At 38.6% G+C, this 25,116-nt stretch overlaps 1 protein-coding gene and 1 long non-coding RNA gene across 8 annotated transcripts; one reads left to right on the top strand and one right to left on the bottom strand.

Annotated features, from left to right (window-relative positions):
* The first annotated feature begins 571 nt into the window (after nt 1-571).
* Nucleotides 572-21,397, top strand: LOC126582799 (transportin MOS14). 5 transcript variants are annotated; one of them, XR_007609593.1, is made up of 25 exons: nt 573-996; nt 1,629-1,727; nt 1,955-2,179; nt 2,299-2,418; nt 2,662-2,745; nt 2,834-2,893; nt 3,775-3,903; nt 4,072-4,133; nt 9,924-9,980; nt 10,453-10,576; nt 11,387-11,521; nt 11,875-11,955; nt 14,279-14,392; nt 14,515-14,594; nt 14,757-14,892; nt 15,221-15,370; nt 15,532-15,617; nt 16,860-17,047; nt 17,127-17,219; nt 17,864-18,051; nt 18,169-18,280; nt 19,355-19,515; nt 19,732-19,848; nt 20,508-21,074; nt 21,169-21,397. XR_007609593.1 is itself a non-coding variant. In XM_050246997.1 (24 exons), exons 1-24 carry the CDS (start codon nt 781-783, stop codon nt 20,733-20,735), a joined length of 3,045 nt encoding a protein of 1,014 aa, XP_050102954.1. In that variant the 5' UTR covers nt 573-780; the 3' UTR covers nt 20,736-21,397. The 5 variants fall into 5 exon arrangements, 3 of the variants coding, with proteins under 3 accessions (XP_050102954.1, XP_050102956.1, XP_050102955.1); XM_050246997.1 differs by having other exon boundaries at nt 20,508-21,397; XM_050246999.1 differs by lacking the exons at nt 20,508-21,074; nt 21,169-21,397 and adding an exon at nt 20,016-20,318 and having other exon boundaries at nt 19,732-19,900.
* Nucleotides 21,398-22,043: 646 nt separating this feature from the next.
* Nucleotides 22,044-25,008, bottom strand: LOC126582804 (uncharacterized). 3 transcript variants are annotated; one of them, XR_007609597.1, is made up of 5 exons: nt 24,729-25,008; nt 23,818-24,259; nt 23,630-23,735; nt 22,978-23,041; nt 22,044-22,211 (listed from the first exon to the last, which is right to left on the bottom strand). It is a non-coding gene; the product is annotated as an uncharacterized LOC126582804 (long non-coding RNA). The 3 variants fall into 3 exon arrangements; XR_007609596.1 differs by lacking the exon at nt 22,044-22,211 and having other exon boundaries at nt 22,224-23,041; XR_007609595.1 differs by lacking the exons at nt 22,978-23,041; nt 23,630-23,735; nt 23,818-24,259.
* Between the last annotated feature and the right edge of the window lie 108 nt (nt 25,009-25,116).

Genomic DNA, 25,116 nt, shown 5'->3' with positions numbered 1-25,116 from the left:
AGATTTCATTCCCGAATGGGTCACTTTCCATGAACGAGGCTTTGTCGAGATGAAGAAGGCTGGAGTGGAAGAGAAAAGGGGGGGAAGAGGGGGTGCAGGTTGTCCCAAACGCCCCGGGGGGGGGGTCCAACCCAATTCGGCCATGCGGCAAACTTAGTGGGCCAAAGGTATGCCAGGTCATTAATCAATGGTGTATTTGACGGAAATGTTAACCGAAGTATGAAAATGTCACAAAAATTGAAGTTTAGGTATGAAATCGAGACCCAAAAAAATTGATTTATGAAAATTTGAATATCACGATACTTGTGGATAACAAAGTAAGAAGTACTCATAATATTATTATAATTTAACTCACCCCTATCACTCTATATCATTCTACTAAAATTTGAATAATATATATATATCATATTCATTCGTGGAGGGTTGAGTAGACTGATTTGGTATTTATTGACCCGGCACAAAAAAAAAAAAAAAAAAAAAAACTGATTTGGTATTTTGGATTTGGTGTTTGGGCCGGGGCCCAATTCTGTTGCCTGTCACGGTAGGAGAGAAGCCACAGCGCCAAGTGAGGGCAAATGGGTTGTTAGCAGCCGTCAGATGGAAGCGGAATGGTTGGAAGAAATCTGAAGCGGGGTAAATGACCGAATGAGTTACAGGCGTCGTACGCTGGTGATGCGATTTCGATGATTCAGTGCCATACGTTCGTATCTTAGAGTTATTATTATTATTATTATTGGAGGATTAGTGAGTAATTAGGTTAGGATTAAAAGAGGAGGGAAAATGGAATTGCAAATGAAGGTGGCGCAGGCGGTTCACGTACTAAATCACGATACAGAGTCGTGCAACCGCGTGGCGGCAAATCAATGGCTGGTTCAATTTCAGCAGACCGACGCCGCTTGGGAGGTCGCCACCTCAATACTCACCACCGATTTTCACCACTCCGTCGTCTCTGATTACGAGGTCGAGTTCTTCGCTGCCCAGATTCTCAAACGGAAGGTAGCTGTCATACAAATACAATCATGATTCTTATTTACTTGCTTTGCTTTACAACAGTTTATCATTTCATTTGCTTACTGATTGACCGGTGATTGGTGCATTGGGCTGTTGTAAATACTGGACTGACTAATCAACTTTTTGTGTGTTTAGTTCATGGCCAAATCAACTGTTAAACGTTAAATTTGTTTATTTTCATCTTGTATATTTTTCTGTAGAGGCAATCAGGAAATAGCATATTTCTGGAATTAATGGAAATACATTGTTATGTGATCTGAGGCACAAAGTGTGAAACTTGTAATGGAAAATGATGACTGCCTCCTTACTTGGAAAATCGTTTCAATGATGATCAATTAGAATGTAACATTGTACTGCTTGCTAACGTTGGCATATCAGTTGTATTGTATGGCTACACAAAGTGTTCCTAGTGAAGTTTCTATGAGAAGAACACTGTTTGCTAGTTAGATGTCAGTATGTGTAGGCTCTGTCTACCCGCTGAAGCCACTCTTTCTTTGCCAGGGCTTTTGATAGCTGCGTGAAACCTAGATATTTGTGTGTAAATCATATATTTGGTTTCTTGCATGCCTAGTTTTCTAAAGATATAACATATTGCTTATCGTCATTTTACATTCCAGATCCAAAACGAGGGCTGTTACCTGCAATCTAGAGCCAAAGATGCTTTGCTAAATGCCCTTCTTGTTGCTGCTAAAAGATTTAGTTCTGGCCCTCATCAGGTTCTTTTACTACCCATCTCTAGAAAACCTTCTGATGCTTTAGTTGGTTGCTATATGAAGGCTATAACATTTGACCATTTTGATAAAGTTATGTCTTTTACTGCTTTATCACCTTAAATTGTTGCTAGAGCAGGCTATGTTTTTCATGGCTGGAACAAAAGATATTATCTTATTGCCCCTTTATCTTATTACTACATTTAATGAAGGTCCTTGTTTGTTTGTATCAGCTTTTGACACAAATTTGCCTTGCACTGTCTGCACTTATACTGCGAGCTGTTGAGCATGGAAAACCTGTTGAGCAACTATTTTATAGTCTTCAGAATCTACAGACTCAGGTTGATGGAAATGTTGCTGTGCTGGAGATGCTTACTGTTTTACCAGAGGAAATTTTAGACAACCAAAATGCTGACTCTAAAATAAGTTCAGCTGACAGAAGCCAGTATGGCCAAGAGGTTTATGAAATTTCTTTCCATTTCAATGCTCCTATATTTCTCCATCACACGCATCTTCTCCTCTTTTATTCGCTCTCTTTGTATTTATCTTTCTGTTGTATCACTTCTCGCCTATGCAGCTTCTTTCGCATACACCTATGGTTCTTGAGTTCCTACTGCAGCAATCTGAGAAAGGGTTTGATAGTGGTGTACAACTACCTGAACGGAACAGAAAGATTCTGCGTTGCTTATTAAGTTGGGTATGATAATCATTCAATTGTTCTAATGTCCAATGCAATAAAAAAGTATTTGCATGTTTTGCTGCCATCAAATAACCAAATGTTGATGTCCAAGTTGTGTTTCTGGTTGAAGCTCTGAATACAGTTGTGGTACTCTCACCTTATACCGTGACATAAATTTCTTTGCAGAAGTTTGAACTTTTATTTATTAAAGGGTAGGCATTTCTGGTTTTCTTTTTACAGTAGAATTGTTATTATGTTCAGGTTCGAGCTGGATGTTTTTCGGAGATTCCCCATGGGTTACTACCAGCGCATCCACTCCTCAACTTTGTTTTTAATTCTTTGCAGGTAATTTGTATAACTTTATTTACCCAAATTTAATACTTAAAATATGTTTAAGTTGCATAATTGATCTATTTCTGCATTGTTGGCATAGATGTCATCTTCATTTGATTTGGCAATTGAAGTTCTTGTTGAGCTTGTGAGTCGACATGAGGTATGCTATTACTTTAATTAATCATTTATGCTATTACTTTAATTAATCATTCTTGCATATATTATGTTTGCTTAATATCTGGACGATGTGATGCCATCAACTGTTTGATCCTATTTGTATGTGTTTCTGTTCATATGCCTTGTGTTGTACTTTTATGCGCAAACGGAAGCGAATTCTAATAGAGTACCAAATATCAATGGCATAGGTGAAAGCGAAAAGCGAACAATCTCAAAATAAGTACACAAGAGATTGAACGTGGTTCAGCATAAAACCTACGTCCACGGCGAAGCATGGCGATGGATTTCACTAAACAAACAGAGATTACAAAAGAGTATTTAAACTCTCACAACCCAGATCCCACAAATAACAAACCCTAAACCAAACGAGTGGAGAACCCATAACAAACTGAGTAGTCTCTCCCCAATTGTTCTCTAACTCACAAATTGTCTCTCCCCAAATTTCCAAACGAATGACTCATGAATTTGCCGCACGTTCATGTCTCCAAATTGTGACCTCCACCCAAAACCCAATTAGAGAAAACTCTCTAAACTAATGGTGAGGCACACAAATAAACTAACCCTAAGGTCCTATTTATAGTGCATAGGACTTAGGTTACAATGAGAATCTTAATCCTAATCGGAAGTAAACACAAATACAAATCCTAATCAAATAGGTAATTAGCAAAATCTCTCCACCAATCAAGGAATCTAACCAAGAAGTCAAATCCAAACCCAAATAGGACACCAAACAAAATAGGTAACACAAACCTAATTTCTGCATCATCCTAATTTTGAGCGCAAAACCCACCACCTTGCACTCTCTGCATTTATACTGCAAGCTGTTGAATAAATAATCTTATTAACAGATTCTTTCTTCTGTAGGGGCTGCCCCATGTTTTGTTATGCAGGGTGCATTTTCTTAAAGAAGTATTACTTCTGCCAGCTCTTAGTAACGGTGATGAGAAAGTAGTAGGTGGTCTTGCTTGCTTATTGTCAGAGATTGGCCAGGCTGTAAGTATTGATATAGCTCTTTGTTAATTTCCCTCCTGTAACTGCTGTGGGTGGACGTCCTGTTCACTCTCTGTTCTGTTCCCAATAAAATTTTTTCTTTTCAAAAATAAGAAAATCATACTCCAAGTTATCTTTCTCATTAACTTTTAAATTTGTTTTGTATTCCAGGCACCATCTCTTATCGTGGAAGCAAGTGCTGAGGCAGTTGCACTGGCTGATGCACTTTTGAGGTTATTTACTTAATTAACATTTTTTCATGTTTCATTAGGCAAGGCAATATTGTTAGGATTTTGGCTTGTCAAATATGTCCTAGTTAGTTTAGGATTGTTTTAGGAAACCTAGAGGTATACCGATTCTTGTCCTAGAGGGATTAGGAAAGAATTTCAGTTTCCTTATTCAATTTAGGTTTGGATTTCTAGAAGTCTATTTGGATTTGGATAAGTGTAATTTCCTAATCCACTTAGATATAGGAATGAAATCAGCTTTGGGACATGTAACCCTATGTCTATAAATAGGGTGTGGCAAGGCTGATTTTTTAAGAGAAAAAAGAAAACAGCCAGACAGCCAAGAGTTTTGAGATTAGTTATAGGGTTTGCAAAAGTTCTGTAATCTCTATTATTAATCAAAGGAGCAGTGATTTCTCTACCTAGAGAAATCACAACTGGACGTAGGCATAAGTTCTGCCGAACCAATGTGTTTCTAAGTTTTCTAATATTTGCTAGTTTAGTCTATTGCCGTTGGTTACATTAAAGAACAAGGTCTAGTGTGCGGGTTTTTCAACAATTAGTATCAAGAGCTAGGATCAAGGTGTTCTACGATGTCAAAAGGGAAGATGAATGCGGATCAAGGACCTGCGTTAAAGCCCTTTGACGTCAAGGATGACTTCACGGACTGGCAAAGGATGATGAAGAACGTACTGATACACAGGATTTGGATGATGCACTCGATGGTAAGAAGCCGGAAAACATGACAGAGGCAGCATGGACTAAGGTTCTCAAGAAGGCCAAGAGTTCCATCGAGATCCATCTCACAAGATCAGTTCGGTCACACATCACCGAAAAGATGACTGCCCAGGAAGCATGGGAAAAGTTGGAGAATGTTTATATGGGCAAAACCGTGTCCAATAAACTTTTTCTAAAGGATGAACTATTCGGGCTTCGACTAGAAGGAGGTGATATTGAAGATCATGTATGCAGGTTCCAGAATTGCATAGCTAATCTTCAGAAGGTCGAAGAAACTTACAAAGATGATGATATGGCTATCATCTTGCTGAGGTCTCTACCTTCGTCTTTCAAGCACTTTCGAACAGCTCTAATGTTTGGAAAAGAGTCCTTGAAGCTTGAAGACGTAATTCAAGCTCTTCAGTCATATGCTAAACTGGATGATATAACTGAAAGCTCTCAAGGCCTTTATGCCAAAGGCAAGGAGAGGGGGCGGGAAAAGACAAAGGAAGAGAAAATCGGCAATAGAGGTAGGTCAAAATCCAAGAAGAAAAAGGAAAAGAAGGAAGGTTGCTTCGAATGTGGTTCAGCCGATCATTGGAAGAGGAACTGCAAGATTTGGAAAGAGAAGAAAGCCAAGATGGAAGGAAGCTCAGGTTCAGCTAGTGCAGTCACCGAGCATGAGAGTGACGGCGAGCTTCTTTCAGTAACATCAGGCTCCAAGGCTTTCACCAATTGGATTTTGGATACCAGATGCACTTTTCATATGTGTGCAGTAAGGGAATGGTTCGATACTTACAAAGAAGTCAGCAGCGGGGAAGTCTTAACGGGGGACGATTCTTCATGTCCTGTAAGAGGAATCGGCACTGTTCGAATCAGAATGTTCGATGGGATGATACGAGCTTTGGGGAAAGTCAGGTATGTCCCTAGACTAAGAAAGAATTTGATTTCCTTGGGTACTTTAGATGAGGCCGGTTATGAGTACAAGTCTAAAAAAGGAAGACTCAGGGTAACCAAAGGATTGCTAGTGGTAATGCGGGGTGACCTACAACCTAATAAGTTGTATAAGTTAATTGGGACCACTATAGTCGGGGGAGCAGCTGTTTCTATAAATCAGAGTGTAGAAGACAAGACTGAACTCTGGCATCATAGGCTCGGGCACATAAGCCAAAAAGGGTTGCAAGAATTACGCAAGCAAGGCCTCTTGGAAGGCGTGTCATCTTGCAAACTGGACTCTTGTGAATACTGTGTTCTCGGAAAGCAAAGAAAGGTATCATTCGCAAGTAGCAGTGTAGATAACCGAAGCAAGGAGCAACTCAGCTATATTCACTCAGATGTTTGGGGCCCTGCACCAATTAAATCAAATGGTGGAGCTAGGTATTTTGTTACTTTCATGGATGATTTTTCTAGGAAGGTTTGGGTTTATTTCATGAAGCAGAAATCCGAGGTTTTTGCAAAGTTCAAGGAATGGAAAACAGAAACCGAGAATCAAATTGGAAGAAAGATCAAGTACCTGAGAAGTGACAATGGAGGTGAATATACAAGTAATGAGTTCACCGATTACTGCAAGCAAGAAGGCATCATAAGGCACTTCACAGTAAAGAAGAATCCCCAACAAAATGGAGTTGCTGAGAGGATGAACCGAACTCTCATGGAGAGAGAGAGGAGCATGCGATTTCATGCAGGATTGCCTGATAGTTTTTGGGCAGAAGCTGTTAATCATGCAAGTTATTTGATTAACAGGTCACCATCTACAGTTCTCGGTTCTCGGTTTTAAGGGTGCATAAGAGGTATGGTCTGAGAAGCCGGTGGACTATTCCAAGCTCAGGGTGTTCGGCTGTAGTGCTTATGCACATATTCCAAGTGATGAAAGGTCCAAGCTCAAACCGAAGTCTACACATTGCATATTCTTAGGTTTTGAGAAAGGAGTTGAGGGTTTCAAGCTTTGGGATTTCAACAACAGGAAAAAGGTTGTCAATTGAGATGTTGTCTTTGATGAGACAACCATGCCTCTTAATAAAGTCGAGAGTAGTAGGGAGAAGACGGACGATGCTGAAATTGAAGCAACAAAGATTCCATTAATCAGTTCAGATGAAGAAAAAGCTCAGGTGGAGCAAATCGAGCAAGAGGCCGAATCTGATGGTTTTGAGGAAGAAGAGCATCAGCATCGTTCACCAGTTAGGAATCAGGTGGAGCAAGAAACAGGGCAGATTGAAGGCATTCCAATCTGCCAGACATCCCAAAGGGTTCGAACTCCAACCAACAATCCACCTGCATTCCAGAGATGCATAGCACTAGACAAACTTAATCGGAACAAGAAGAAGCCTGACAGATTTGGGTTTGACCAAGACGAAGTTAATTATGCTCTTAACATTAGTCAAGGAGATCCGACTACTTATCGAGAAGCTATAGCTAGTGATGAGCGAGATAGTTGGATAAGTGCTATGACAGAAGAAATGGAGTCTCTTTACAAGAACTCTGTTTAGGAGTTGGTTCCTAAGCCCAAAGATAGAAAGCTAGTTGGATGCAAGTGGGTATTTAGGAAAAAGGAAGGACTACATGAACAAGATGCCGTGAGATTCAAAGCAGGGCTCGTGGCTAAGGGGTACTCACAGAAAGAAGGTGTGGATTATGATGAGATCTTTTCACCTGTAGTCAAGCATACTTCTATCAAATTGCTTTTAGCATTGGCAGCTCAGCATGACATGGAGATTGAGCAGATGGATGTGAAGACAGCATTTCTTCATGGGGATCTAGAGGAGACGATTTTCATGGCTCAACTAGAAGGGTTTGTTGAATATGGGAAAGAGAACCTAGTATGTTAGCTAAGGAAGTCCCTGTATGGCCTAAAATAGTCTCCAAGACAGTGGTACAAGAGGTTTGATTCATTCATACTGAAAATCAATTTTAGAAGATGTTTATATGACCTGTTGTGTGTACTATCATGTGTTCCAAGATGGGATGATCATATTGCTATTGCTATATGTGGATGACATGCTAATTGCTTGTCAAGACAAGTCTAGAATTCAAGACTTGAAGAAGATGTTGAGCGAGGAGTTTGACATGAAGGATCTAGGTGCTGCACAAAAGATTCTTGGCATGGAAATTCAGAGAGATAGGACCGCTGGAAGGATCTGGATATCACAAGCCAAGTATATTCAGAAGGTTCTTGAGAAGTTCAACATGCAAGAAGCAAAGGTAGTTTTGACTCCTTTGGCGGCTCACTTCAGGTTAAGTGGGCAACAGTGTCCTACGTCCGAGGAAGAGCAACAAGTAATGAAGAATGTGCCTTATGCTAATGCAGTGGGCTGCCTCATGTATGCAATGGTATGCACACGTCTCGATATAGCTCAAGCAATCAGTGTCGTTTCCAGATACATGGCAAATCCAGGAAAGCAACATTGGGATGCAGTAAAATGGATTTTGCGTTATTTGAAGGGTTCTTGGCGACAAAGGATTATGTTTGAGAGGCAAAAGGAAAGTGCAGGGGTGTTAGGATATGTGGATGCCGATTATGCAGGGGACTTGGACAAGAGAAGGTCAACTTCTGGTTATGTGTTTACATGTGCAGGAGGACCAATCAGTTGGAGGGCACTATTGCAACCAATTACAGCTTTGTCGACCACAGAGGCAGAGTATATTGCATTGGCCGAAGCTGGAAAGGAAGCGATTTGGCTTAGTGACTTGGTAAGTCAAATGGGAATCACTCAAGATTGTGTGAAGCTGAAGTGTGATAGTCAAAGTGCCACTCACTTGGCAAAGAATCAGGTTTTTTCTGGAAGATCAAAGCACATTGAAGCAAGGTATCACAGAATTAGAGATTGGGTGGAATCTAAGGAAATTTGGATTGAAAAGGTTCATACGGATGACAATGCCGCAGATTTCCTTACAAAGATAGTGCCGGCCAAGAAGTTCAAGCATTGCTTGAACTTGATCAATCTCGTTGATTGATTAAAGTGGAGCACCTCCTCACTTGAGGTGCAATGAGGCAAGAAGAAGATTGCCAAGGTGAAGACTCTTGAAGATTTCCAGAGCTGCTTCAAGAAGGTTCAAAGATACTCTGGGGTGCAACGATCAAGACTTGGTTTGACTCACCAAGGTGGAGATTGTTAGGATTTTGGCTCGTCAAATATGTCCTAGTTAGTTTAGGATTGTTTTAGGAAACCTAGAGGCATACCGATTCTTGTCCTAGAGGGATTAGGAAAGAATTTCAGTTTCCTTATTCAATTTAGGTTTGGATTTCTAGAAGTCTATTTGGATTTGGATAAGTGTAATTTCCTAATCCACTTAGATATAGGAATGAAATCAGCTTTGGGACATGTAAGCCAACCCTATGTCTATAAATAGGGTGCGGCAAGGCTGATTTTTTAAGAGAAAAAAGAAAACAGCCAGACAGCCAAGAGTTTTGAGATTAGTTATAGGGTTTGCAAAAGTTCTGTAATCTCTATTATTAATCAAAGGAGCGGTGATTTCTCTACCTAGAGAAATCACAACTGGACGTAGGCATAAGTTCTGCCGAACCAGTGTGTTTCTAAGTTTTCTAATATTTGCTAGTTTAGTCTATTGCCGTTGGTTACATTAAAGAACAAGGTCTAGTGTGCGGGTTTTTCAACAAATATATCGGTAAAGACACAAGAATTAGTTGAAAAGGTATTGTTTTTGTTCTATTTTCTTTCTTGTTGTAAGGTCACCCATCTTTTATAGTGTTAAGGATGATAAAAAGGTCCAGACGTGCTTGCAACAATGTGATTGAGCCCGGGTATTATTGGTAGTTAGTAACTAAGTTAGTAGAAACTTAGAGTGGTTAAACGTTCAAACATGACACCTTCCGCACTAAAATTGAATACCATCTTATGTTAATGAGTCAACACTGAATAGCAACGCGTTAGGATCAGGCCAGGAAAGGCCAAATTCTTATTTTTGATTCAAATGATCACAATAGATATGGAGAATTATCTCATGCATGCTAAAGAAAATTCATTACAGTTCGGTTGCCTGAAGTCTTCTTTGATATGGCCTGGTGTCGGATTCTTTTTCATGTGTCAAATTTTGTATCTTACCCTTTAAAAATTCTGGCAGCTGCGTGACGTTTCCAAGTGAAGACTGGGAGATAGCAGACTCAACCGTGCAATTTTGGTACTTAAATTTATTTATCAATTTGAAGGTGAATTGTTGTTTGTCTGTATTTAACTTAGTCTGAAAGGATGGTTGCAATTGTGAACGATCTGTTTCCAATTCTGGGACCAAAGAAAACCTAAAGATGATTGAAGAATTATGGAGTACCATGTTTATTGGTCCTTAGTGATTCTATGAATTTCTCCTTATTTAGGTTAGACTCCATTCACAACCTGTTCTAGGTAAGTGTTGTATCCACCAACAAAAAATGTTAATGTTTATCTTTTATTAGAGATTAGAGATAGATCGTTTTTAACTTGTGAGACTAGACTAGGTGGTATAATGCACGGACAGTGGAAAATGAGTTGCTAAATTTTACTTGCTATGATCTTCCTGTTATGGTGAGAAATGTTAGCATCTGCTGATTTTTCAGGCTTTTGGCGTTCTCTATTAAATTTCAATGATCATCATTGCGAGTTTTTCATATTCTTAGGTCTGGTTTTGCAAGCTATATTCTTGGCCTTGATGAGGATGGTGCAAAACAGAGGAAGCAAGTGGAAGACATGTTTTTCCCTGTATTTTCAGCATTACTTGATGCGCTGTTGTTGCGTGCTCAGGTCTCTATTTTGCTTGTCTGCCTTTTTATATACGGATTGTGGCATGATGCCTTTCTAAGCTGAGTAAATCATGTTGCTTTTTATCAGTATGTTGTGTGAAGGTTAAATTTTTAGACTGTACAGTATTACCACCCTCTGTGTCTGATCCAGTTCTAGCTTCAAGCACTTAAAAACACACTACTGATGCTAAAGCCTTTTGTTCAAATCCACATCAAGCAGGTCCATGTTTTGTTCGAGAGGAGGGAATAGGCAATGCCAAGATTTGGCGCTTATGTTTTATTGGTCATTCCAAGCTGATGGAGGCTATTGATCTTCTATGCTGTGCTTGCAGTTACTAACTGGTCGTCCCTAAAGATGATTAAGAGTTTTAGAATGACCATTATCAGACGTAATAGGTAGGGGATAGGTTGTTATGGGCTTGCTACTTCTCATTGGCTATTATCATGTCTAAACCCCTAAAGGTAGATTTAGTTATTTTATTTTTAGTGAGGTATTAGTTAGAGCCTAGAGGGAAGGTGTATGCTTTTTAGGTTTTAACTGTTAAAGCCTGGTTGGAACAGAGCTAGTAAGGATTACCATGAAGAAAGAGATTATACAAACTAGACAATGATCTTCATTACTCACACATATATACATATGATATATTTATATGCTGCAGATGCTGTTCTTGATGACATGATGAAATAGGAGTTAGCTACTCTGTATTTTGATCTCTCTGGTCTATACTTTCATTTTCATTGTTTCTGGTAATTAGAATACTTCTATAATGATAGATATATAAAAAGTGAATCTTTGTTGTTGACTTGACAGGTAGATGGTTCTATGTTTGATGATGAACAAGGAACACCTGAGCTGCCTGATGGTCTTCTCCACTTTAGGATGAACCTTGTTGAGCTTTTAGTGGATATATGTCATCTTTTAAGATCTGCTACATTTATTCAGAAGGTGGTTGATTTGTATTTTGAATAAGCTTATTTGATTATGGACTCGACTTGTGTTGCTGCGTAAATCATTGCATGTAATAGTTCTTCAGTAACTTGCACATTGGGTCGAAAATAATATTTCAGAGCACTGTTTCACCAGTCAATGTTTATTCCAATAGGTGTTAGATGCAACCTTTATTCTTGTTAATTGTTGGTATTGTCTGCGGTAAGATTACGCGTTCAACATGTTGCTAGAGCTTGCCATCATGTTCAATCTCATAAGAAATATTTGCATGTTTTTTCTTTATTTATTTGGATAGTTCTTTACTGTTGAGTTAGTATTTCTCATTTTTTATTTTATTTATCCCATTGTAGATTTTTTTTGGTGGGTGGGCATCTGCAAATACACCAATACCCTGGAAGGAGGTGGAAACCAAGTTATTTGCTCTTAATGTGGCAAGTACAACATATGCTCCTACACTCAATTATTTGTTATCTAATTACCTTATGTTGTTGCCTTTAATGTTTTTGAATATCTAAGAGGACGACTATGTTAATTTTCTTCTGGTATGTATGTATATGTGCGTCTACGCGTGCAGAATCTTTCACTTCAACAAGAACTCACAAGTTTTATAACTTTGGGACCTCCTTTCCCAGCCATTGGATTAGTTGAGTTGGGAATTGGAAATACTAGAAACACATAAGAACCCCAAATTTTATAGGGAACTTTAACGAAAAGCACCCGGTACTGTTCACTTTAACGAAAAACCACATTTTTACACTAAAAAGTCAATCCTGGTACTATTCACTTTAACCTTTATTTTGTCCTTATCATTAAAACTCAAAGTTTTCAAGCCCTTTTCATTAGTTTTCCTAATTTTATATCCCCCTTACAAGTTTTAAGGATTGAGACCTGAAGTTGCAGGGGGGAGGTTGGAAAGTAGGCAGCGATGAGTCAGGAGAGGTAGCTAGCTGAAGAGGATGAGAGGAGTGAAGAGACATGTGTAAGTGAGCGGATTAGGGAGGATAGCTTTCAGAGTTAATAGTAATGATGAACATGAACTGCTGGAGCTGGGAGTTTGGTGGTTGGAAAGGTTGAAAATTGAGGAAATACATTATCGAGACCTTCACAATGCAGAATTTGCATGGTTCAATATGAGGGAGAGTGTCATTAAGCGAAGAATGGAAAGATTTCTATTCACTTTACATGGTCCAAGAAAGCAAAAAGGATTATGGGGGAGCTGATTTCAAGAGCTTCTGTTGAGATTTGGATCTGGGAGGTGTTTTGAGTTGTGATCGACGTACAAGAGGAAGAATTAAACTCAGACAAAAAAGAAAATGGAGTTTAGCCAATCCGAGAGACTAAATTGAAGAAGAGATAGCACTCTCTGAAATTGATGGGTCGGCGCCAGTTGTTTGTTTTCAAGTCAAGCCCTGTATCCCTATCCATAGGAATTGGATGGATGACTCACTCTCTCTTGAATGAGATGTCAAACAGGTTGTGGGAGCTCCTCTCTTTTGGATGACTGATCAATTCGAGGAGAAGGTTAATGAATTTGAAGCTCTGTTTCCCAATTCTGTGACTCTTGCTGACCCAAGGATGGTGGATAGAGTGGAGATGCTCCATGGAAAGAGGTGGAAAGCTGTGGGTATTTGGAGTCAGTAACTGAGGAAGATGATTTTGCTCAAAAGAGGATGATGCTTGTTTTTGAATTGTTAGATCAACTGAGAGGAACTTTGAATAGTTATTTAAAGAAAACAAGATGCAAGACAATGAAAATAGGTATGAAGCAACAACAGCATTCCAATGTGAGAAAACAGAAAATGAGGTCTTCTAAAATTCTGGAGACACTGATGCCGAAAAATGAATCCATTTCCACAAACAATTCACTTCATCACTTCTCATATCTTTAAATATCTGTCTATTATTATCTATCCAAACAGCCCTAATTGTAGCCATGACTGCACGTCTTTGCGACACCAAACCCCTATTCCTTCCTCCAAAATAGTTTCTTCGTGCAGAGTAGTGCTACATATGTAGCTAGAATCACCCAGCTCAAATTAGCCTCCCCTAAGTAACCTTAACCACAGAGTCAATGCTAATGGACAATATAAATTTTTGGTGATACATATGTAGCGAGAATCATCCAGCTCAAAATAGCCTCCCCTTAGTAACCTTAACCACAGAGTCATTGCTAATGGACAATATAAATTTTTGGTGATCCATGCGCTCAGAATATTACTTACGCATCTGACACTAATGTGCAAAAAAGATGCTACGGGTTGGAGGAAGCCTAATGAGATTGTGAGATTTGGATGTATTGAGGATTCTCTATTGAGAACCCTTCGATGTGATTGAGAGTCTGGGAGAGTACGAAGAATAATTTCAAGAGGCTCCTCTTTTGTAATTCTCTTCTTCTTTTGACAGATGATTGTTGTCATCACACGTGGATTTAACCCAGTTTAGGCTGAATCCCATTAATCCTCGGCTGTTGTTTGTTGATTTTCTCATTTTTGTCTAACTCGAATTTATTTTGGTGTGATATGGGGCTAAGGATTCAATCTGTTGTAACTGAAAGAAAGGAATCCACAAGTTGTTAAAATTGCAGGCATATATTTAAAAGAAAGATCTTGTGTGTGCTTGTATATAATTGGTTCTCCTGATTGTGCTCTTTCCCAACTGCTCTTAGGACTGTCAGCAGCCATTCAGAAAGTTATTGTATTTGAGATTATTCTGCTTTGTAAATGTATTTTTAAATATCAAAGTTCCATATTCCAGGTTGCCGAGGTAGTCCTACAGGAGGTCCAAAACTTTGATTTTTCGGTCATCATGCAGTTGGTCACAGCGTTGGCCACTAGGCCTTTAGATGAGCTGAAGGGCATCATGTGCATTGTATGTCAAAGATTCCCCCTTCCCCTCATTTGCGGGGAAAAATTGGTTTCAGCAGTTTAGTTCACAGAAGATTGCTAGCGTATATTGATTTGTATACCTGATGGATTTTTTTCTTTATTTAGGTGTATAGATCTCTTGCAGATGTTGTTGGTTCCTATTCCAAGTGGATATCTACTTTTCAAACAAATGCTAGACCCTTACTGTAAGCACTTTCTTCTTCCAATTGATGCATTTACAGTCAGTGCTTTTCATCTTCTTTACTGTCTTTTGGTAAACCATTGTGTAAAAGAATTTAACATGTGCCTAATTTGTTAAAATATATTAGCACTCACAATTTTCTTTTCTCTGCTGATTGGTGCTATAGATTATTCCTAGCAGCTGGAATATCAGAACCCCTGTCCTCGAGTTCATGTGCTTCTGCTTTGCGCAAAGTTTGTGAAGATGCTTCTGCAGTGATGTATGAACCTTTGAATTTGGAGATTCTGATGTGGATAGGAGAGGTGAAGTATTATCTGACTATAATACATTCTAACATAGATGTGTGCTTGACATTTGATCTGTGTGCTTGCTTCTTGATTAACGTGAATTCGTGGCTTATGCATTTTAGCATGTCAATGTCTGTTACTGTTGAGAGCATATCTAATGAAGGATTCTTTCACCCAATGACACCGCTGAGAATTTCTTGTTTCTTATTTTTAATGGTTCTTTTTTTTTTTTAAAATAAAAATTTTGCTTGCAAATTTTGCTAACTAATGTATAGTTGTTTTTATTATTTACATGCATTCTCTCACAGTCTTTGCCTTATAAATGGTGTTCTCATCTTTGTAGGGTTTGGAGAAGAGATATTTACCTTTGGAAGATGAGGAAGAAGTTATCAGTGCTGTTAGTCTGATCCTTGGTTCTATTACTAATAAAGAAATAAAGAGCAGCTTGTTGGCTAGATTGCTTTCATCTAGCTTTGAAGCCATTGGGAAACTTGTAAGTTTGTCTTTTGTTTCTTATGTTAATTTGTTACATTGAAATCATATGGTTGCCAGAGGCCTTGTACCATGGTTCATTGCAGGATTTTTTTGGTACTACTACTGATCAATAACCATCTGTGGATTCTGATATGCAATAGTGTCTCAATGTTCTTTTAGGTAGATGCAGATAATAGCCACCGTCTTAGACTGAATCCTGCTACGTATACACAAATTTTGAACTCTGGTGCAAGAGGGCTTTACAGGTTTGCTCAAAGATTACTTGTTTAGAGCCTGTGAAATGTTGCTTCTGTTATGAAGGGAATATTGTGGGTATTCCTAGTCATTAAAAATTTAAATAGATATTGGGTCACGGGCTTGTAGAATTGTAGAATTCACATGATACTTGAAATTTGGCAAATGTTTTGCATATGCTTATAGGTATTGGGGATTGATTCTTTTTTATTTATGTTTTTTTTGGCGGGGCTTACTCACACTCTTTATGTTAGGGGTGATTTTCAAAATGGGCCATGAAGTTCAATTTTCCCATTTGGCACCATAAATTGTATTAATTTATGTCTTTGGTCGGATTGATTGTGTTGTCCATTAAATTGATGACATGGTGAGCTTGAGACCTTGTATGGGCTACCATACATGTAAGTAACGTTTGAACCACATTGACAAAAAAAAAAAACTCATCAATTTAATGGAGGATTAGATGTTTAAAGAAACAGAAGGTGTAAATACAAGTTCAAAACTTAATGGTGGAATCTGAGAAAAGTAGAACCTCATAACCCATTTTGAAAATCACCTAAAGCCATCTCCAAACATGAAGGAGTAATAAAAGCCATAGGCACAATTTTAGCCCTCAAAAATGTAATTTTTCAAGGAATAGTAGCCGGCTAATTTTTCCCGTTTCCAACCAAGAAGGGCTAAAGATTCGACCCTATATTTTTGTTACTTTTTAGTATGCCCAAGTACCTCTTTACCATGCCATCAAGTGGTGAGCTTCCCGAGAAAGAAATGCCTATGTGCCCAAGCTGGCACTTTTTAGCCCTTATGGGGGCTGATTTGAGCCTCCAGACCACGCCCATTTGCAAAATGCCCTTTGGTTGGAGAATGTTTTGTTCAATTTTGGTGCTAATATTGGCCAAATGCTCTCTTGGTCATTTTTTTTCATGTTGGTTGCTTGATATATTTTTCTTTAGAGGTTACATGGACATCTTTTCCAAATCTATGTAACACATTACTTTCACTTCTAGCTCTGTGTGATCTCTGTTTGGCAACTGTACCTAGTCAATGTCATTGAATTTAATTGGTGTGTGCTTGAGCTCAATAGTCATTTCCACAATCATAAAGTTGTGGAATAAGAATAGATTTTATAGGTTTCATGTCAAAAGCTGGGTTTTTCATTTCTTGGATTTTATGGTGCTCTAGGAATCTGTATTTTCCCAGAACTATGTATTATGCTGTTATACATAAATTTTTGAAATTAATTTTAATTTCAGGGTGGGAACTGTATTCAGTCATCTAGCAACATCTGTCCAGAGTGGGCCTTCTGCAGATGATTGTATGCTGGCACTGTTGCAAGTTTTTTGGCCTATTCTTGAAAAACTTTTCAGGTCTGAGCACATGGAGAATGGTAATTTATCTGCAGCAGCTTGCCGTGCTCTTACACAAGCAATTCAATCATCAGGTATATCTCACATTGGAACATCTGTGCAAGTGTATATATTTGTTTGTGCACACAATAACTGAACTTTTTTATTGCGCAGGTCAACATTTCTTAAGATTACTGCCCAAAGTACTAGATTGCTTATCAACAAATTATGTCACATTCCAAAGTCATGAATGCTACATAAGAACTGGTAGGATCCTTGATATCATTATGTGGGAAACTTCTTGTGTTTTACTGTTATCCTACTTAGTTTTTAGATGAACCATTTTCTGCAAGAATCAGATCATAGGGCGATTTAACGTGAGGTGGCTTACATTTTTGAGATAGTGATTGAGGAGGGAGTGAGACAGGATGATTAAATGATTTTTCTGCTAGAATAGGATAGCGAGACGATCTACTGCAATTATGTTGTAAACTTTTATGTATGATGCTGGCTTTAAATGTCCCATTTACTTGCTTGAAAGTTCTAAGATGTTACAGCTAACTCCCAAAGGTTAACAACATGTGGCGTTTTCATTATACAACACTAGGAAAGTGAATATAATTACTATTTAAGGAACCATTTTACAACGTAGGGGGTACAAACTTTGGTTAAAGCTTTTATCTGTCAGACATTATTTTGTTTGTCCTAGCCTTAATTTGGTTTCATCAAGACAGTAAAAAGGCCCACATAGTTCCAACTGTTGGATTTTTATTGTGATATCTATGGTTGGGAGTTAGTGGGAACAGGAGGTTCAACTTTTAGGATTTATTTTAACTTTTTCAGTATGTTCTTTTGGGTTTCTTGTAGTTACTTATTTCCTCTTTCTTCATATTGGAATGATACCATTTCAGCATCTGTTGTCATTGAAGAATTTGGCCATAAAGAGGAGTATGGGCCCTTGTTTGTCACCACTTTGGAGAGATTTACATACGCAGCATCGGTAATGGCTCTTAATTCTTCATACATATGTGACCAAGAGCCTGATCTAGTGGAGGCGTACACAAATTTTGCATCCACATATGTGCGCGGAACTCGTAAGGTTTTGTACACTTATCACTATAGAATTTCTTCCACCGCTTTTATAATTGAAGTGATTAAATCAGGGCTTAATTATCTTATATACTTAAATGATGATTCTAGTTTGGTGACATCTCAGGAAGTAGTGGCTGCATCTGGTACCCTTCTTGAAATTTCCTTTCAAAAGGCAGCTATATGCTGCACAGCCATGCATCGTGGTGCAGCACTTGCGTCCATGTCATACTTATCTTGTAAGCTGATATTGCCTTTTCTTTCTACTTACTGGAAAGAGAGATAATTTCTTGATTTTTCTGTAGTTTTTTCTATTGATTTTTTATTAGGGACCAATATGCGGTTAAGGGTTGATACAGAAGTTTTATTTGCAAGTAATAATCACTAATAGGTTCATATTTTGTGAAAAACTGGTTATATATGACCTTTTTCTCATTTTTGGTTTTGTACTAAGCTAACCCAGTCTTTCTTATCACTATGCTTGGTAAGAACTATGAAAGAAACAAGGAAGATAGAAGAGGCCTAGTAGAAGTAGGGAGGATAAGGGCAGGGATGGAGGGATTCCTTATTTCTTGATTGCAAAGATGAAGGAGAGCATTAAATCATGTTCTTACTATACCCTTAAATGAATGACATAAGATTCCATTTGCCAACCTCTCCAATTTGGGGGATCGGGTTTCTGAGGGCCCTAGAGGTGGTCTCTTCTTTTTTCATCTTTCAACACTCCGACCAAATGAATGTTGTTTTTTCCTCTTTTAGTTTTTCGTCTCTACCTAATATGGTGTTGAGTCTCATGCTACCTATGAGTACGACACATTCCAACTCTAACTCCATTAACAGCAGATCCAAGGCCAACAAGCAAAATTTACGAGCTGTTGCTTCATTTGTCTTTCTACTACATTCATACTGCTAGGGCAACTTCATTATTAGCATTGGAAACCTTATCCTTCTACATGCATTTTTCAATAAATTTTTATATAATTTTCTTTTAATTTTATATGTTTCAAATGCTTACTCTTTCGTCACTTTACTCCGGCATCGTTGTGTTTTTGGTTGCATCTGAAGTAAGTTTTTACTTCTCATATCATTGAAGTCAGTTCCATTTCCACATATTATAAGCCAAAAGAACCTTCCTCTCTACAACAAGAACAATAGTTGTGGGTAACTGACAGTATTCTCACTGAAGTCGTTTCTCTTTATGGTCCTTCACAGGAAGTGCTGTTGCTTGATCTTTTATTCCTTGAGCTTGATTTATCCTGTGTATAAGTGCTACCTGATTGAGGCTTATTATCTATCTTGTATGGACCTGCTAGGTTTCTTGGAGGTGGGCCTGGCCTCTTTGTTAGATTCTTCTATGACTTGTATCTCTGAAGGATCATTCAGCGCAATGGCCATTCAAGTCATCTCCCATAGTGGCGAGGGACTTGTATCAAACCTAATTTATGCTTTACTTGGTGTTTCTGCAATGTCACGGGTAAATTTACAATATCCTCAGATTTCAGGTTTTTCCTTTGCAAGTAAAGACTCATGTAAATAAAAATAAAGTGGAGGCATATATTATTGATATGATCTTTACTCTGTTCAAACAGTAAAACTGACTGAGAAACCACCTAGGATGAGCTGCACTTTGTCCTAAAACATATTGATTAGCTTTGCAGCTAAGGAATTATTTGCTACTGATTCCTCACAGGTTCACAAATGTGCAACAATCTTGCAACAGTTGGCAGCAATATGCAGTTTAAGCGAGAGAACAACCTTGAAGGCTATTCTTTGTTGGGAATCTTTACGTGGATGGTTACGCACAGCGGTCTCTCTCTCTCTCCCTCCTCTCTCTCTCTCTCTCAAACACACACACGGAGGTGTGTGTGTATGTTAGTTTAGATGCAACTTGATCCAAGAGCTAAATGAACGGTATAGAACTACTCTAAAAGCTAGTGTTCCTTAAACCTGACCATATCAAACACACACACGGAGGTGTGTATGTGTATGTTAGTTTAGATGCAACTTGATCCAAGAGCTAAATGAACGGTATAGAACTACTCTAAAAGCTAGTGTTCCTTAAACCTGACCATATGTGTGTACATACCATAGATTGTCTCTGCAGGATGTCATTTCTCTCAAAGGGCGGACACATGAGAAAATCACACCATGCTTAATTTTATTCATCTTGGATCCCAATATTTTTTTATAGAATTGATTATTTTGGATATGGATCTCCCTTGATAGCATAGATTTTAAAATCTAAGTGATTAACCAACCCCATAATAAAACCTAAAATCTAAGCTCTAAATCACACTATGCTCTACATTGTTGAATACGCTCAAAATTATGTTGTGTCTGTCAAATGTTTCTGTATCTTTCTATATCAACTTATGAATGTATCTGTACCAATGAGAAACATAGGGCACCGGATGTTAGAGCTTGCATATTTCTTCAGATTCCGCTGTTTAAATATTTCAGTTACAGCAGGTGCAGGCTCTTCCTGCTGAATACCTAAAGCAAGGGGAAGTTGAAACCTTAGTGCCAGTTTGGTCTAAGGCCCTTGCTGGTGCAGCTTCAGATTATATAGAGAGCAGGAGCTGTGATGGAGGACACAATAGTTACGGGCACATGCAAGGAAAAGGGGGGAGGGTTCTAAAGCGTTTAGTTCGTGAGTTTGCTGATAGCCACCGCAATGTTCCAAATTTGACTTGATTACTGCCGAATTTTACTTATGCCATTTGCATCTGATTTAGCTGGCGGCTTTAAGAGCTATTGGGGCCTTGTGAATCGGAGTTGGTACCGCATTTTGCAGTTGTAAAGCGATTGCTGTTTTTTTTTTTTTTTTTTTTTGGGGTCCAGGCTTGCCAAATATGGGCCTGTTATTTGAGCTATGTTCCCAATACACATATTCTTCAATCTAATTTTCTGTATAGTCTCTTGCCCAATTTTGACAGGAAGAATGCAAGTCAGGATGTGTATGCCAAATTTTTTGCAGGGAAGGTTACTCGATTCAGGAGCAGGTCGTGGGTACGAGCTTTGTAAGAAAATAAGGTGATCATGCGTTAAGCCGAATGCCTCATAGCGTGTTATATGGCTCACAGGCTCACAGATTGATGATTATGACATGTACGACATCTCTTTTCAGATTTTGGGTTAAAGTTGCGGCTTGGATATTTAAGAGATTGGATTAGCTGTATGTATAATTGTTTTTTCCTGGTCGATAGCAGCTTGGGTTAGCTGTACACTCGAAAATGATCTTCTCTTGGATTAGTTAGTTTCATCCAGTTTGATTATCAAAAAACTGATCTTCGCTTTGCATGGCTTGAAGCACCAATCTATAATGTCATTTCCCCCAAAATGTATTATCGCACTCACCTGCCCTCTCTTCTCCTCGCTTATTCTATCTCAAAACTGTATGATCGAACTGATCAGAAAAAAGGAGTCTCGATGAGCTGGAATGGGGATTTTTGTTGAAATTGTTTATTAAAACTTTCTTGAATCAGAGTATGTATGATATTGATTGTATCATACAAGTTTTTTACTAAATTAATTGAAGTGATTACTAGAATATCTTTGTTCTAAATAATTATTTTAAGCTTAAAAATGTTGAAGTATTCATTAACTAATTTTAAATAAATAAAAATGTATTTGAGGGTCGTTATGGAGCGACAAATATTTTTACGCTCCTTATAAATTGATGTTTCTTTTGTTTTTAAAAAATAGTTTTTAAAATAATAGAAAATAAATATATATTGTAAAACAAAGTTAGAATTTTAAGAAAAATAAAATTATGTGTGCCACCACTTTTGCTACCTCAACATTCCACCGTTATCGCCCACGCCAATATGACCGCTACCGCCTCGACTGTCTCACCAGTGTCACCATTGACACGTCCTGACCCTGATATTTCTCGAATATCAGGATAGACATGTGTTGGCCGACATCCGAGAGTAACAAAAGCCATTAATTGATTACAAGAGCAATGATTATAAGAAAATATTTATGAATAAACATTTGAAATCCAGAGTAATAAACAAGTTTAAGGAAGCGTCTAGAGTGCACATAACACAATTTAATTCAAGATTTACAAAAAGGAAAGATCATTACAAGATATCACACAAGTGGGTGATAGATTGCTACTGGTAGGGGATGCTTCGTATGTCGTCTCGTAGTCTTCATTTCTAAGACCTGAATGGGGGCGCAAAATAAAGGTGAGTAGACCAAGTTCATATATACAATAATAATAAAACAGTTATTAATGTACTAACCCTTACAGTTTATATAATGAAAACTACTAGCATAATAAGTGATGGATTTAATCAAAATCCTAGCATGCCAAAAATATCTCCAAAGTCATATCGCAGAATAACATCGCGGAAATCAAAACAATAAACGTATCGTAGATCGTCTCATAAGCGCGGTGTGCTGCTAGAAAGATCACTGAATAAATATAACTCTCGGCCCAATGCCTGCTTCGTGGTCTCTATGCCCGTAGCCAGAGATTACCAACTCCCGGCCCAATGCCTACTCCATGTCCCTCAGCCCATAGCTAGGGATTATTTCTCCCGGCCTATCTGCTAACAACAGATCCTCGCCCCAGGCGGCATAGTGTCCTCTAGGTACGCACAAATAGTTACGCCTCTCATAAATAACCACTTTATAGTATAAAGTCATCTATCGTCTATATTATAAAGAGGGATTTCTAAAACATGTTCTAGCATCCTATCGTCGTCCATCAGATAGTCTACCAGATCATAGTTTTTATAGAAAATACGATATATTAAAATATAGCTCAATATAGATTAACAATTGATTCCTCACCAAAAACATGAGACGAAAATCAGTGTATTTAATAAACAGGCTTCACATAAATCAAATCATAAACTCGTAGGCATGCTAATCATTTATGCAATTAAACTATAAAATCATGTAATTTTAGAAGGGGTCCACTCACAAATATTCCTTAGCAGAAGAGTCATGCGGATAAGGATTAAGAATTTTTCCACTAGCAACTTTACCTAAGCACAAAAATGTAATAAATAAATAAAAGGATTTTCTAAAAGATTAGGCTTGAACTAAATAAAATAGGGGATTTGGGGTTGGATGTGTTAGGGTCTAATGGGTTTTAGAATTCTAAGGTTTTTGAGTTAAAAGGGTTTTAAGGTGAAAAATGGTGGTTTGGGCTTAAGCCCAAACACACATACACATGCACGGCATGCATATACACGCACGCGCACACACGCATGCTAAACATACACACACACACGGGCTGCACAACACACACACCACACATAAGCCGGCCTTAAGGCCTCACGAAAGGGCAAGGCTTTAAGCCCTTTAACAAAAACCGGCCCAAGGCCCTTCAGTATAAGGCTCGTGGCCTTTTGGGTTTTAAAAACAAATAAATAAAAATAAAAAGGATGCGGGCTGGGGTACTGGGCTGGCCCAAAACGGCTAAGGCCCGAGGGTGAGAGAAGGCCGGATGGCCTGGGTTTGCCGAAAGAGAAGGCCGGAGCTGCTACAGCTCTGGTCACCTGAAAACAAAGGTTCTAGACCCTGATCTAAGTACGAAAATGACGAGCAAAGTAAGGGGAAGAGATTGCTACCCTCAAATAACCGTGACACGGTCAGAGGTGACTGGAGATTCCCTCGACGCTCACGGGTTCGTCGGAAAATAGGTGTGCTCAACCCAACTTGATTCCGAGGCAAAACCTACGTAAAGAGGGAAAGATTTAACTCAGAAATTACAACCAAGTATCACACTAATAGAGAGAGGGAGAGATCTGCGACTTACCTAACTGAAAAAAGGAAGGGTTCGTCGAAGCTTTTTGCTCATGTGCCGTCGAACTCCCAGGGAAGATGTGCTAGGCTCGTTGCGAGCCTCCCTTGATGGTGACAAGGTTTAAGCGTGACCAGGAGAAGAGAATGAGGTGAGAGGTTGAGAGAGAGAGGTACGGGAGAGCTGAGAAAGAGTACATAGAGATAGATGAAGAAGATAGAGGTCTCGGGGTTTGGGGGGGGGGGGACATAAAGAGAGAAGAGGGAAGTTAGATTTAGGGTTGGGTTAGGTTTGAAACGGTTCGGTTTTTTGCAGAAACTGAAACCAAACCGAAATTTCGATTCGGTTCAATTTTTTTTCGGTTTTTTTCGATTCGGTTTCGGCCCGGTTCTGTTTTTACCATGATTTTTTTTTCGGTAAATCTGGATATTGGTACTGATCAAACCATTATCTTCATCTACAAATCACAACAACAATTATATTCATTTACAGTTTGCAGGATTTGTGGGCTGTTATTGATGTAGCAAAATACGAAAAGGGAAAAGCTAATTTTTTTTTTGTCAGAACATGAATCTTTTATCCAACACAATAAAAATAAAATAAAAAAACTTGGATTGAATCAGATGGAAAGAAACAAACACAGATACATAATCTGCATCCCCACGCATGATCTGCAACCCATACTTTCTTTGCTCTCTGTCCGTCTATTGAATCTAAAACCAATACATAATCTGCAGCACACACCTCTATGCATCTCCACCCATTTTTATCTCCATAACTGAAAATCCCAAAGAATTTCCCAACGACCCTCACAAAGCAATAACCCAAAGTTTTTATCTTCATACACTAACAACAAATCAATAACCCAAAATCCCAAAATCTAGAAAACCCTAAGTTTCTCTTCCTAAATCCCTAAAATTGAATACCTTTTGATTGAGAGAGAAGAGAGGATGCCGCAGGGTCAGCATGCTCATAGCCATAAGGATGGGTGTTTGAGCCAGAGGGAGGATTGAGAGAGAAGAGGGGATGAGAGAGAGAAGAGGGAGAAATTGGAGGCATGGACATGGAGGGTCTCACAAATATGAAGCTTGGAATAGAAAAGAATGATGCGGGTTATGGAGAAGAATGGAGAAATGGACATGGAGGAAGCTGGAGGCAAGGAACGAGAGAGAGATGAGGGGAATGAAAATAGAATAAGTGTGGCTACGCTAGGGAAATGTGTGTTGAGCTAGGGTTTTGTTGATTTGGTCATAAACATTGAAAAAAAATTTCCAAAATCCGGGAGGCATAAGGTGGATTCGAACCCATGTGCTC

The sequence above is a fragment of the Malus sylvestris genome, chromosome 9, assembly GCF_916048215.2.
Source record: "Malus sylvestris chromosome 9, drMalSylv7.2, whole genome shotgun sequence".
Lineage (NCBI taxonomy): Eukaryota > Viridiplantae > Streptophyta > Magnoliopsida > Rosales > Rosaceae > Malus > Malus sylvestris.
The sequence above is the reverse complement of the archived record's forward strand: the minus strand, read 5'-3'. Positions and strand labels throughout refer to the sequence as shown.

Excerpts from the sequence above, each read along its gene's own strand:
- LOC126582799 (XM_050246997.1), top strand. The coding sequence starts at position 781 with ATGGAATTGCAAATGAAGGTGGCGCAGGCGGTTCACGTACTAAATCAC. Across the intron at positions 17,048-17,126 it reads ACAAGCAATTCAATCATCAG|GTCAACATTTCTTAAGATTA; the intron begins GTATATCTCACA and ends TTTATTGCGCAG. Across the intron at positions 19,849-20,507 it reads GTGGATGGTTACGCACAGCG|CAGGTGCAGGCTCTTCCTGC; the intron begins GTCTCTCTCTCT and ends TTTCAGTTACAG.